The 15149-nt window shown below is 44.3% G+C and overlaps 1 protein-coding gene across 2 annotated transcripts in view; it reads left to right on the forward strand.

The window, feature by feature from the left end:
* The first annotated feature begins 4443 nt into the window (after positions 1-4443).
* Positions 4444-15149, forward strand: part of LOC117366407 (vomeronasal type-2 receptor 1-like) — a 53612-nt gene continuing 42906 nt past the window's right edge. For both annotated transcript variants that reach the window (XM_033957750.1, XM_033957751.1), the window contains exon 1: positions 4444-5102. In XM_033957750.1, the coding sequence (XP_033813641.1) occupies positions 4645-5102 (458 nt within the window). In that variant the 5' untranslated portion in view covers positions 4444-4644. The remainder of the gene's footprint in view (positions 5103-15149) is intronic.

Consider the following 15149-nt stretch of genomic DNA (forward strand, 5'->3'; position numbering starts at 1 on the left):
TTCCTCCCTCCCTGTCCCTTACCTTTGTGGCGTTTCCGCACCCGACCGACAACAGAACAGGCCCGGTCGGACAAATCTCCCTGTCCTGTAGCCGCGAATCTAAATTACCTTCTTACAGCAGCTGGAGTATTGAAGCTGCTGTAAGAGGTAATTTAGATTCGCGGCTACAGGGCAGGGAGGTTTGTCGGCCGGGCCTGTTGTCGGTCGATCGGGGGACCTGACCGGCTGTGCACATTCTTCGGGGTGGACCGCCCCCTCCCCCCTCTTTCATTCGCCATTGCCTTCTTCCTACCTGCCCTGCCGCACACAGCCGACCGGAAGTCTTCCTGATGTCAGCGCTGACGTCGGAGGAAGGGAGGGCTTTGCTAAAGCCCTCCCTCCGACGTCAGCGCTGACATCGGGAAGACTTCCGTTCGGCTGTGTGCTGCGACAGTGCAGGTAAGGAGGAGGAGACTACCCTCGCGGCTCGAATGCACTGCGATCCAACCCCGCAGGAACCCCGCAACTCTCGGAGGTGTCCCCACGGGATCCCCGCGACCCTAGGGGCGTCCCCACGGGATCCCTGCGACCCTAGGGGGCGTCCCCACGGGATCCCCGTGACCCAAAGGGGGAACCCGCAGGATCCCCGCGGGATTCCCGTCATCCCCGTTCCCGTGCAGCTCTCTACTACAAATACAGGGCGAGCAGTGGCTATCCCATGTCTTTCTCAATAACAGACTATGGACTGTTCCTCTAGGAACTTGTCCAAACCTTTCTTAAAACCAGCTACGCTATCCACTCTTACCACATCCTCTGGCAACGCGTTCCAGAGCTTAACTATTCTCTGAGTGAAAAAAAAAAATTTCTCCTTTTGGTTTTAAAAGTATTTCCCTGTTACTTCCAGTGTCCCCTAGTCTTTGTAATTTTTGATGGAGTGAAAAATCAATCCACTTGTACCCCACTCAGGATTTTGTAGTCCTCAATCATATCTCCCCTCAGGTGTCTCTCTTCCAAGCTGGAGAGCCCTAACCGTTTTAGTCTTTCCTCATATGAGAGGAGTTCCATCCCCTTTACTTTCTTGGTTGCTCTTCTTTGAACCTTTTCTAGCGCCACTATATCTTTCTTGAGGTCGCACCATGGAGTGACACAGGGGCATTATGGCATTCTTAGTCTTGTTAACCATCCCTTTTTTAATAATTCCCAGCATCCTGTTTGCTTTTTTTGGTCGCTGCCACACATTGGGAGGAAGGTTTCATCTTATTGTCTACAATGATACCCAGATCCTTTTCTTGGGCGCTAACCCCCAAAGTGGACCTTAGCATCCGGTAACTGCGATTCAGGTTATTCTTCCCAATGTGCATCACTTTGCATTTGTCCACAATAAATTTCATCTGCCACTTGGACACCCAGTCTTCCAGTTTCCTAAGGTCCGCCTGCAATTTTTCACAATCCACATGTGTTTTAACAACTTTGAACAGTTTAGTGTCATCTGCAAATTTAATCACCTCACTCGTTCCAATTTACAGATCACTTATACATAAGTTAAATAGCACTGGTCCCAGTACAGATCCCTGCGGCACTCCACTGTCTACTCTCCTCCATCGAGAAAATTGACCATTTAACCTTACCCTACCCTCTGGCAACTAAAGTGATTGGACCTATCTGAATGAAACAGTATTGCTATATTATTCAGTTAGAACTCTTTGGTTTATGTCCAAATGTAATTTGATGTTGCCCTCTCCATTATCATTTCATTCATAAGGACTAAAGATTGTTATTTTTCAGGGGCTGTTCAAGGGTTATGGAACAAGCTTTCCACTGAATTGAAAACTACTTCTGATTATCTATAATTTCATCAAATACTGAAAACTTGGAGGGTATTTTTTATTTTTTGGGGGGGCGGGGGGGGGGGGGTAGAGGGTTACTGAATATTTTAAGCATATGAATTAAGGTGCTATGATTGTGTATCCTGAGACTGAGACTTGGGATTTGGAGGATTTAAATCATATTTTAAATGTACTGTTTTTAAAATGGATTATTTTCATTCATTATGTTGTACTCCATATTGTACTTTCTGTGATTGAAGGAGTGTTCACTAAACCAGTGTTCTTCAACCGCTGGTCCGTATAAATTTTCTGCTGGTCCACAGGGCCGACACATCCATTGGGGCCCATGACAGCGTTCTTCAGCTGCCAGTCCATGGTGCAATCAATGTGGCGTCTTCAGGCCAGCTCCCTGAGTGCTGCAGTGCACAAAGCCATGGGAAAATGCTCCTACCCGCATCCTGCACCTGAACTGGAAGCCTTCTCTCTGACGTCGCAACGCCAGAGGGAAGGCTTCCAGAGGAGGCGCGGGACGCTGCCCACAGCTTTGTGCAATGCATCACTCAAGGAGCCAGCCTGAAGATGCCGCATTGATCGCACCGTGGACCGGCCAGAAGCTAACACTGGGGGGCAGGCTAGAAGGCAAGGCACATGGAGGGAGGGCGAGAGACAACAACGGTAGGGGGAAATGCTTTTATTTTATTTTTTTTATTTAGTGATTGATTTGTCTGTTCAGGAAGAAATGCATTTGTTTCTGTTCCTCCGGGGTTTGTTTGCTTGCAGAGTCTTGCATCTTAGGGTTTGTTTGTAAATATTACTTTTGGAGGGGTTATCTGTTTTCTGGAAAGAATGAATGTTGAAAAGCATACAGTATGCTTTGTGTATTTTAATTATGTGTTAATACAATTATATTGTGTGTATACAGTATATGAAAAATGAATGGAACAAATGGTGTTACAATTATTACTATTATGGGGGTGAGATCTGGGGCGGAGATTGAGTGGAGATGGGCACGACAGCCCAATGTTCTTCAACTGCCGGTCCACAAAATAATTATTTTATTTCCGCCGGTCCATGGGTATCTAAAGGTTGAAGAACACTGCTCTAAACAATTAATTGAGGCATGAGCCTTCAAGAATATATTCACCTCACCAGGTGCAAGGTAAATGAAATATTGTCATTCAGATGACAATGACTTGTTTTAAGCCAATTAATCAACATAACAGCAGTCATATTCTTCAATAAATTATATTAGTGTTGTTGATTAATTACAAGTAACTATTGCAATTAATGTAAAAGTTTTAATGGTTATTAGCATTCTGTCAGCAGCATTAGTAATTATAGCTATCCAGGTCCACATTCACCCCATAACAGTCAGTGTTCTTTTTAAATACCTACCGCTATGGGCTGAAATGAGCATCCACTCCTCCTTCTCCTCCCTCTGAACACTAGTATATAGCATTGCACTCCCAGAGTCCTCCCCAAAACTTCCCCAAGAGCACCCATGTCACTTGAAGTCCCATCTTAAATCATTGCCCCTTCCAGAAGAGACCCTGTCCAGTGCTCAGGAGATCCCCGCACCCTCCCCTGGCCTACCTTAAGCATGCCCATATGGACCAAGGTAGAGCTGACAGAAGTGATCTCCAGTCACTCCTTCCCATGAGGGCCTGGCTCAAATTAGTTATCCGCTTCTACTGCTAGAGGTTGCAGGCAGCTACCATTATGAAAATGGAGCCAGGACAGAGAGGAGCATCAATTATTCCTACCTGCCCTATCCTAGAGCACCAGGCCATTTTTAAAGTAGGGAGAGGAGATAGTGGGTGTTGTGGATGGGCAAACTGAATGGGCCATTTGGCCTTTATCTGCCAGCATGTTTCTAGGCCTGGGGTGGCCACAGTAGATGGGGTGGGTGTCTTCAGGAGGGGGGTGGATGCTCTGGGGGGGGGGGGTTCCAGGAGTTGGATGTACTTGGGGGGGCTTTGGGGCAGGGTAGATGCTTTGGGTGTGTTTGGAAAGGGGGTTCTTTCAGGGATTCTCTTTGGAAGGGGATGAATTGGGAGGGGGGGGGCTTCAGGAGAGGGTGGTTTGGGAAAAGATGAACAAAACTAACCACTTCCAACCCGCACCTGCCCCATCTTCAGCCTTCTACCTGGTTAGCTAACAGGCTAGTGGTCTGAAAATTTCCAATATCTGGTTACCTGTATTATTGCATTGTCCAGGACTGTGATTATACATGCAATTAACTGTGATCGAAGTTTTGAATTAAACAATTAATCACGATTAAAATGGGCAAGCATCTGCTATAGATTACATTCATACTGGCATACAGCATTATTTTCTCATTCTGCAACTTAAAAAGACAGTTTGATACAACATTTCTACTTGTCAACCACCATCATTTGTTAATGAAAATAGTGTTTACATATAAAGACACTAATGCAGTTGGCCCATCTTGGCAGGGAGTGGGAGGGAACAGAGATTCCACTCTGCTCTACAGAGCTTTCACTCCCGTTTATAATTTTCCCCACACCCCTTTGATGATGGAACGCTCCACTATATAATATTGTACTAACTTATATCATTGGCTATTCTTTCCATGCAATAATGAGAACTGGTGGTCTTCAGCCTGCCTTTCGGGAGAATGCTGGCTTTTGCCTGCCAGTTACAATGCACTGAGTAGTACGAACAGTGACGAAATCAGAAGTTCTCTTGGGAATCCCGCACTCTTCCACAGGCTAACAGGAAAAAAAAAAAAAAAAGAGAAAACAAAACAAAAAAAACAAACAATCCTGACAGCCTCATAGAAGTACTCGCAGTCATCATTTGCCCAGTGTGTCCTAGAATGGAGACTAGGAGATGGCACTTACTTATCGGGCTATTTATCTTGCTTGAGCTGCTCGCCCAGAATGCAAACCCGCAGCCAACGCCGAAGCCAACCCCGAAGGCAACTCCGAAGCCAACCCCGAAGCCAACCCCGAAGGCAACTCCGAAGCCAACCCCGAAGCCAACCCCGAAGGCAACTCCGAAGCCAACCCCGAAGCCAACCCCGAAGGCAACTCCGAAGCCAACCCCGAAGCCAACCCCGAAGCCAATCCCGAAGACAACTCCGAAGACAACCCCGAAGACAGCCCCGAAGCCAGCAGAACCTACGTGCCGACTAATAGGCAAATTTGACTTGCATGGGTTTCTAGATGCAAAGAACCGCCAGCTCATCCTAGGAGGAATGTTTCCCCTTCATTCCAGGATTATTCTTCAGAATGAAACAGGCGACGAAGAACCCAAATCACCAAAATGTGAAGAGTAAGGCAGAATTTCTTTCCTCTGTTTTCTCTGTGGGTGTGATATGATCGGAATGTACTGCTTGCATTAGAGGCAAGATTTACTAAAGTTTATTGCATGTGACTTTTGATCACGCCTAACCCCCGCGCTAGCCGAAAAACTACGGCCGGCCGGCAGTTTAGCGCGCACTATTATCCGTGTTAAACCGCTAACGCGGCTTCCTAAAATGAGCCCTAAAAGTTTTCATTACATTGAGAAATAATAAATGTGCTTATTTCAAAGCCTCAAATCAAAATATGGAAAGAAATAGAAAGAACATTTGTTTTCTTCAATATTTATGCTAAGATAAAGTTAATGTGTTTTCAACAAGTTTAAAGTATAGGGTCTGGAAAATTTTTCAGAAAGGACAATAACTTGTTTACCTGTTTCACTAATGTTGTTTTTGTTGTTGTTTTGGTTTTTTTTTGGGGGGAGGGTCATAATCTGGACGCACGTCTGCAAATAGAAAATAGTCTATAATCTCTTTAGTCATAATGATTACATGATACCCTTGAGAATTAAATGGGCTTGGGGATTCTTGCTACCATCAATAAATTGATTTTATAAAAACTGAAAAGTATCCAGATATAATGGTTTAGGATGTTCTTTGAAAACAAAATGCCACAGATGGACTGAAAACTAAAGTCAATATTTAATATGAAAAGAAGAAAATCAATGCTCTGTGTAATGAAAATATTTTATTCTGAGCTCAAGGTGTTAAAGTTGCTTAGCTCCTAGGTTTTTTCAAGGGATTTGGGGGTGATCATTAGTGGAGACATGAAATCAGCCAATCAAGTGGAGAAGGCTTCATCCAAGGCTAGACAAATGCTGGGATGTATCTGTAGAAGCTTTGTTAGCCGGAAGCCAGAGGTCATTATGCCATTGTACAGAAGCATGGTGAGACCTCATCTGGAGTACTGTGTGCAATTCTGGAGGCCGCACTACCGTAAGGATGTGCTGAGAGTTGAGTCGGTTCAGCGAATGGCCACCAGGATGATCCTGGGGCTCAAGGATTTCTCGTATGAAGACAGGCTACACAAGTTGCAGCTATACTCTCTCGAAGAACGTAGGGAGAGGGGAGATATGATAGAGACATTTAAGTACATAACTGGTTGCTTAGAGTTGGAAGACGACGTTTTCCTTCTAAAAGGACCCTCGTCCACAAGGGGACATCCGCTGAAAATCAGGGGGGGGGGGGAAATTTCATGGGGATACCAGGAAGTACTTCTTCACTGAAAGAGTGGTGGACCATTGGAACGAGCTCCCGGAGCAGGTGATCGTAGCCAGCAGCATACAAGATTTTAAGAATAAATGGGATGCCCACGTCGGATCCCTACGAGAGTAGCATAGAGGAGGGCAGCTTGGGGACGATTGATAGAGTGTAGATTGGGGAAGGGTTGTTGGAGTGGGCAGACTTGATGGGCTATGGCCCTTTTCTGCCGTCATTTTCTATGTTTCTATGTTTAATGTCAAATATCTACACAGACAATAGGGGAAACAAAAGACACATTTTTTTTGTGCACCTTTCTGATTGGACAATTCCACCTTTTTTTGCTACTAATGTCAAATATCTGACATTGCTAGTTTTCTTTTGCTTGGTTATTTGTTGTAACCCATATTCTATAAAGGTCACCCAAAGTTGGTCACCCCAGATTGGGTAAGGATCCCAGATGGGCTCCACAAATAATTAGTTAATGGGCTCCAATGATTTAATCATTGGATCTAACAAGCACTTAATTGACATTAATTATGATTTGGGCAACAATCTGCCTATGTGCTGAGGGGAGATAGGATTGAAGTCTACAAAATCCTGAGTGGAGTAGAACGGGTACAAGTGGATCGATTTTTCACTCCGTCAAAAATTACAAAGACTAGGGGACACTTGATGAAATTGCAGGAAAATACTTTAAAAACCAATAGAAGGAAATTTTTTTTTCACTCAGAGAAGTTAAGCTCTGGAATGCATTGCCAGAGGTTGTGGTATAAGCCAATAGCATAGCTGGTTTTAAGAAACATTTGGAAAAATTCCTGGAGGAAAAGTCTACAGTCTGTTATTAAGACATGGGGGAAGCCACTGCTTGCCCTAGCATGGAATGTTGCTACTCTGGGGATTCTGCATGGAATGTTGCTGCTACTCTTTGGGGATTCTGCACAGAATGTTGCTACTATTTGGGGTTCTGGAATTCTGTGTACTCTGAGATAATGGAATGTTGCTACTCTGGGTTTTGGCCAGGTGCTAGTGACCTGGATTGGCCACCGTGACAACGGGCTACTGGGCTTGATGGACCATTGGTCTGACCCAGTAAGGCTGTTCTTATGTGCTAACCAGGAAATACTTTTTCACCGAAAGAGTGGTTGATCGCTGGAATAGACTTCCACTTCAGGTGATTGAGGCGAGCAGCGTGCCTGATTTTAAGAAGAAATGGGATCGTCACGTGGGATCTCTGCACAGAGATAAATAGGGGAGGGTCATTGGGGTGGGCAGACTAGATGGGCCGCGGCCCTTATCTGCCGTCTTTTTCTATGTTTCTATGTTTCTATTCGATATCTAAATTGTATTGCATGCAACAAAAAAATGAGGGTGTGGCCATGGGAGGAGCATGAGCTGGTAAGGGATAAGAACATCAGAATTGCCGCTGCCGGGTCAGACCAGTGGTCCATTGTGCCCAGCAGTCCACTCCCACGGTGACCCCTAGGTCAAAGACCAGTGCCCTAACTGAGACCAGCCCTACCTGCATACGTTCCGGTTCAGCAGGAACTTGTCTAACTTTGTCTTGAATCCCTGGAGGGTGTTTTCCCCTATAACAGACTCCGGAAGAGTGTTCCAGTTTTCTACCACTTTCTGGGTGAAGAAGAACTTCCTTACATTTGTACTGAATCTATCCCCTTTCAACTTTAGAGAGTGCCCTCTCGTTCTCTCTACCTTGGAGAGGGTGAACAACCTGTTTTTATCTACTAAGTCTATTCCCTTCAGTATCTTGAATGTTTCGATCATGTCTCCTCTCAGTCTCCTCTTATCAATGGAGAAGAGGCCCAGTTTCTCTAATCTCTCACTGTACGGCAACTCCTCCAGTCCCTTAACCATTTTAGTCGCTCTTCTCTGGACCCTTTCGAGTAGTACCGTGTCCTTCTTCATGTACGGCGACCAGTGCTGGTGAAGGCGTACCTTGGCCTAGTACAGTGACATGATAACTTTCTCCGATCTGTTTGTGATCCCCTTCTTAATCATTCCTAGCATTCTGTTCGCCCTTTTCACCACCGCTGCGCATTGCATGAACTGCTTCATCAACTTGTCAACCGGTCCAGGTCGAAGCGGATCATATTGTGATCACTGGCTCCCAGCGTCCACTCTACTTCTACTCCTTGCGCCTGTCCTCATAGTCCATTTAGAATTAAGACCAGAATTGCATTTCTTCTTGTATTTTCCTTGACAAGTTGTACCAGGAAGCAATCACCTACAGCATCCAGGAATTTGGTCTCCCTTGCGCAGCTAGAGGTGCCTAGGTTCCAGTCTATCCCCGGATAATTGAAGTCACCCATGATAACTGCGTTGCCTCCCTTGCAGTTGCGTTTAATCTCATCCGTCATTTCTCCATCAATTTTTTTGGGACTGCCCTGGGGGTGGGTAGTAGATGCCAATCTTCGTTTCCATTCTATTTGTTCCCGGAATTTTGACCCATAGAGACTCTAACTTATTCTTTGTGTTCTCTCTAGTAGACTCAATTCCCTCTTTGACGTATAGGGCAATACATCCACCTTTTTGAGCCACTCTGACTCTGCGGTATAGCTTGTATACCGGTAGCACAGTGTCCCAGATGGTAGTCATACATATGGCAGAGGGTGCAGAAAACTGGGTAGCTCAACTTCCTGCTTCTGTCTGCTGCTTCCATTGTTGTCCGCTGGCCGGTCTGCTGTGGTTCCTCTGTGGTTCCTCTGTGTCTGCTGTGGCTGTCCTCTGCATCTGCTGTGGCTGTCCTCTGTGACTGCTGTGGTTGCCCTCTGCTCTTCTTTTCAGTGACTTGTCCCTTAAGGCCCTTTACAAAGGTGCTCTCGCTAAGGCGAGTACCTTTAACACTGCCCTTCGACATGCGCTGTTGGCCCCTCCCCTTTTAAGTAGGAGCTCTGGTGGATGACAGGGGGTGGGCGGAGCTACCTCTTGCTAATGCCTCTTGCTCTTTCCTGCCTCTTCTTCCCGTCTCCTGTTCTCTCCTGCACTTTTCTCTCCTTCTGTTTCTCTCTCCTTCTGCTTCTCCTTTCCTGCTTGCCTGCCCAAGCCTGATTAACTCAGCTCCATTGGCCCCTCCCCTTTTAAGGAGGAGCTCCAGTGGATGATGGGGGGTTGGCGGAGCTACCTCTTGCCGATGCCCCTTGTTCTCTCCTGTCTCTTCTTCCCCTCTCCTGTTCTCTCCTGCACTTCTCTCTCCTTCTGTTTCTCTCTCCTTCTGCTTCTCCTTTCCTGCTTGCCTGCCCAAGCCTGATTAACTCAACTCCATTGGCCCCTCCCCTTTTAAGGAGGTGCTAACCAGGGCTGTCCAAGTCTGGTCCTCGAGATCTACTGGCAGGCCAGGTTTTCAGGCTATCAACAATGAATATGCATGAGAGAGATTTGCATACCAAGAAGGCAGTGCAGACAAATTTCTCTCATTCATATTCATTGTGGATAGCCTGAAAACCTGGCCTGCCAGTAGATCTCAAGGACCGGACTTGGGCAGCCCTGCCATGAACACTTTAAAATCTTAAGTGTTTGAGGCTTGTGTAGTTAAGGCAGAGCTTACAGAACTGGGCCAGGGACAGCGAAAAAACTCATGGGGACGGGGAAATTGAGTTTCCGCTGGGTGATAGGCTCCAGAGTAATCTGAGGAAATACTTTTTTATGAAAAGGGTGGTAGATGCGTGGAACAGTCTTCCAGAAGAGGTGGTGTCTGAATTTCAAGAAAGCGTGGAATAGACACATGGGATCTCTTAGAGCAGGGGTGGGCAATTCTGGTCCTCGAAAGCTGGAGCCAGGTTAGGTTTTCAGGATATCCACAATGAATATGTATGAGATGGATTTGCATGCACTGCCTCCTTGAGATGCATCTGTGTCATGCATATTTATTGTGGATATCCTGAAAATTTGACCTGGCTCCGGCTCTTGAGGACCGGAATTGCCTACCCCTGTCTCAGAGAGAGGAAGAGATAATGGTTACTGTGGATGGGCAGACTGGATAGGCCATTTGGCCTTTTTGCATTCATGCAATTTACTTCATAAAATTGCAAATCAACCCATAAATATAAAATGCAAATCAATACATAAATATAAAATCCTTAGTCTTCATGACAAAGACTTATATTTATGTATTGATTTATATTTTATATTGATATGTTGATTTGCAATTTTATGAAATAAATTTGGTTGGCCTTTGGGTTGATGTGTCTTTACCTATTTCTTTTGGTTCACCTTCATCATGTTCTTGTTATGAATGGCTACTCATTTTTCCTGAAGTGAAATTTGTGCTTCTATACCCAAGCTGTACAATAGTTTCTCTTTGTACAGGATCCCACGTTTTGGCAAATCAGGTAGAGATCTCATTCTTTCAGTGTTTGAAATCCAGGTGCTTAACGAAATGGGAGAACTTCACCCATTTCGCCGAGCACCTGGATTTCAAACACTGGAAATTCATCCTACTGATGGCCAACAGTGAAGTTCAGTGCATCATACTTAAGAAAATTTTGCAGATTACTACTACAACTGAGTCGCTACAGATTTTTGTCCAATTACAAGACAATGCTTCATAGCTCCACTGGAGCTATCTGGCATTGTTCTTTTTTGCCAAGCCATAGAAACAAAATTGCCTCACCTTGAGAGATGTTATAACAAGTTAGATGCACAGCTATGATACCACTGCTAAACCCAGAATGAAAATGTATGCTGACTGCTCTAGGCAGGCCAAATTTCCATCTATCAAAGCTGGGGGTAAGATTATGGTGCGAGATTTGAGACCCTGGAATAAGCTTCTGCCCTTCACATGAAACCTTATAAAAATCATCTGAATAGAATGCACCATGATTATTTCTTGCAGTGATGACAACAGACTGTGCCCAGGGATACATCTGATAAAAAAGACAATGGGTTGGCCATACTCCAGTGGTCTCCGTGTGGTCCCCAGGACGCATGCGTCCCCTGAAGTCCTCCATTGTGGTTCTCAAACAGTTGGCTATAAAGCTCTTCAAGTCCTGCAGATGCATTAATTTCAATCTTGCCCACTTGGAGAGTGCATTAACACCTCCCCCCCTGCCCCCTCCAAACAAAACCACGCTAACATTTTTTAGTGTTGGCTGCAGCAGTAACAGCTCCAATACTCAAAGGACTTCTATGAGCATCAGAGCTGTTACTGCCATGACCGGTGATAAAAAAAAAAAACAGGGGGAGGGGGTAGTGGTGGTTGGGGGGGGGGAAAGTGTCTTAGAAAATGCTAACTCTAGGCCGGCTGTGTATGTGTGTTGGTATAGGTCACGGAATTTACTACGGTTGACGAGCCAAAATAAAGTGAGTTTTAAAAAATATATCCTCAGAGTATTGTAGCATTGATATCGGTGTTAATATTTCATGTTTAATACCTGGTCTGAATAACTAGGACAAGGCAGTTTACAAAATTAGTAGTATGTGTAAGCTTGAAATCTGTTGGTGGACCTCAGAGCTTTCTTGTTATTTATATGGCGGCCCTTTACATGAAAACAAATTGGAGACCACGGTTCATAGACAACCCCGCGAAAGACAAAGGCGTGCGCCGACAACTGAGCGCAAGACGGAGGCGCGCGCTGAAGAAAATTACGGTTTTTAGGGGCTCCGCCGGGAGGTTTTGTTGGGGAGCCCCCCCCCAGTTTACTTAATAGAGATCGCGCCGGCGTTGTGGGGGGTTTGGGGGGTTGTAACCCTCCACATTTTACTGTAAACTTAACTTTTTCCCTAAAAACAGGGAAAAAGTGAAGTTTTCAGTAAAATGTGGGGGTTACAACCCCCCAAACCCCCTACAATGCCCCCAGAACGCAGCGCGATATCTATTAAGTAAAGTGGGTGGGTTTCCCCCCCACGCCCCCCCCGTCGGAGCCCTAAAAACAGTAATTTTCTGCGGCGCGCACCTCCACGCTGCGCTCAATTGTCTGCACGCGCCTTTGTCCCGGCACGCTTTTGACCTGACACCGGAGACCACTGCCATACTCCATCAATCTTATCCTCCAGGGAATCTGAAGATGGGCCAGTGAGAATTTTATCAGTCTTGTCTCCTCCAGAATTGCTTTTATTACTGTTGCCATTGCTGCTTCCAATCCACATGTATGTATGTATTTATTTAACATCTAATGATCTAAAGATATCAAGTGATTTAGAACAAAAAATAAAATACCATTAAATTAATACCATTAAACACAACTCTCTAGTCCCTAACAAAGTAAAATAAACCATAAGAACATAAGAATAGCCTTAATAGGTTATAGGTTACGCAGGATTCGATCTATTTCAAAATTCTTATGCCCAAAATCACTAAATATTCTTATCCATTCTCTGGTGATTTCAAAAATAGATTACTGTAACTCTCTTTTTAAAGGAATATCACTAAACGAAATTAAACGTCTTCAAATTATCCAAAATATCTCCATTAAACTCATAACCAAATCAAGAAAATTTGATCACGTTACACCACTCCTGAAAAATGCGCATTGGCTCCCAGTCATTCACCGGATAACTTACAAACTCTGTTTACTTACCTTTAAAACTCTTTTATACAAAACCCCAGTATTTATATATAAATCTTTAATTCCATATCATCCATCTAGAACATTAAGATCCAATGAGCAACATCTTTTAACCATTCCGTCGCTTAAAATCATTAACACTAGACGGCAATTAATTTTCTCTGTGACCGCCCCACAGACGTGGAATTCCCTCTCAATTTATTTACGTATGGAGCAGGAACTCGGAAAATTTAAAAGTAATTTAAAAACTTTTCTTTTTAAAGATGCTTTTAGTAACCCCTAGGCCACAGATTACATATTATTAAACTATGTTTTAATTTGTCTTCCTATTATACTTTTCCTTTGTATTGTTTTACCTTTCCTAGTTGTATTTTGCTATCCCTTCCCTCCTTATGTTTTTTTGTGTGTTTTTTTAATGATGTCCTAGTTTTTAACCTAATGTTACTATTCAAAGTTTGTATTGTATTGTTTATTTTGTAATTGCTAATGAATGTATTTTAAATTGTTCATCGCTTTGAAATCTGACTAAGCGATTAATCAAGAGATATATTAAACTTGAAACTTGAAACTTAATGGATCAGACCAATGGTCCATATAGCCTAGTAGCCTGTCCTTACGATGGTCAATCCAAGTTACTAGTACCTAGCAAAAAAATGAAAAAGTAGCAACTTTCCAAGCTACCAACCCCAGGAGCACGTCCTCACGGTGGCCCATCCAGATCACTAGTACCTGGCAAAAAAAACCCCAAAATAGTAGCAACATTCCATGCTACTGATCCAGGGCAAGCAGTGGCTTCCCCCATGTCTGTCTCAATAACAGACTATGGACTTTTCCTCCAAGAAAATGTCCAAACCTTTCTTAAAACCAGCTATGCTATCTGCTCTTACCCCAACCTCTGGCAATGCTTAACTATTCTCTGAGTGAAAAAATATTACCTGCTATTGGTGTTGAAAGCATTTCCCTGCAACTTCATTGAGTGACCCAGTCTTTGTAATTTTTGACAGAGTGAAAATTCGTTCCACTTGTACCCGTTCTACACCACTCAGGATTTTGTAGACTTCAATCATATCTCCCCTCAGCCATCTCTTTCCCAAGCTGAAGAACCCTAACCTTTTTGGTCTTTCCTCATACGAGAAGAGTTCTATCCCCTTTATCATCTTGGTCTCTCTTCTTTAAACCTTTTCTAGTTCTACTATATCTTTCTTAAGAAAAGGCAACCAGAATTGAACGCAATACTCCAGATGAGGTTGCACCATAGAGCCAATTATGTCTTCCCCCAAAGCAAAACCAAACAGCCCTGCCTTGAGCTTTTGATGAAGGCATTTATCACTAACCCCCCTCCCCCCCCTCCTTTTATGATGCCGCATTAGGGTTTTTTTTTATCACTGGCTGTGGTGGTAAAAGCTCCAACACTCACAGAATTCCAATAGTCATCGGAGCTAATACCGCGGTGGCCAGTGATTAAAAAAAAAAATCCTAACACGACTTCATAAAAGGGGACCTAAGCTATTCCCCTAAAATTCTGCTGAAGAGCATTCCACTAGTTTGGCTCTATCTAACTTGTAAAAATGCTTTTAGTGGATAATAAATGCACCTCGACCACTGAAAGGAGCTCCTTAAGGCCTTTCTGTGAGGAATTTAGAACCAAATGAGGCACCAGGACCAAACCTCACTCCTGCCAAGGTTGAAGGTCCACAGCAATATTTTCAGTGGATATGCTGACCTGCCTTCTAGTAATGAGGCAATGGACTTCTACCATAAAGCTTAACGTACACATTAAGACCCTTTAGTATGCATTAAAAACAGAGCACTGTGTAATTAAAAGGAAATAATTGACAGTTACATATGGTGGAAAGTCAAATGCAAGCATAACAAAAGCACGCGGACAATTGCACGAAGACAAGTGAGCGCAAGACAACTGAGTGCAACCACAATTAAGCGCAAGACAACTGAGTGCAAGACAATTGAGCACAAGACATAAGTGCTAGGTGCTATTTTATAAAAAGCGTGCTAGCAGGCAACAAGGAGGGTGTCCACACGGGCAGAGCACGGCCATGTCACCAAGCAACGCATGCTACTTACAGAATACCAACAGTTGCATGTGTTGCATGATATGCACCCAGTGGCGTAGCGAGGGAAGGCGGCGCCAGGGGGGGTGGTGCCTCCCCCCCACGTTCCTTCCACATTCCACACTTACGCCCTCCCTTCCCAGCCCAATAATAATAATAATAATAACTTTATTCTTCTATACCGCCACAATCTTGCAACTTCTAGGCGGTTTACAATCAAGAGAGC

The sequence above is a fragment of the Geotrypetes seraphini genome, chromosome 9, assembly GCF_902459505.1.
Source record: "Geotrypetes seraphini chromosome 9, aGeoSer1.1, whole genome shotgun sequence".
In the NCBI taxonomy this organism is placed as follows: Eukaryota; Metazoa; Chordata; class Amphibia; order Gymnophiona; family Dermophiidae; genus Geotrypetes; species Geotrypetes seraphini.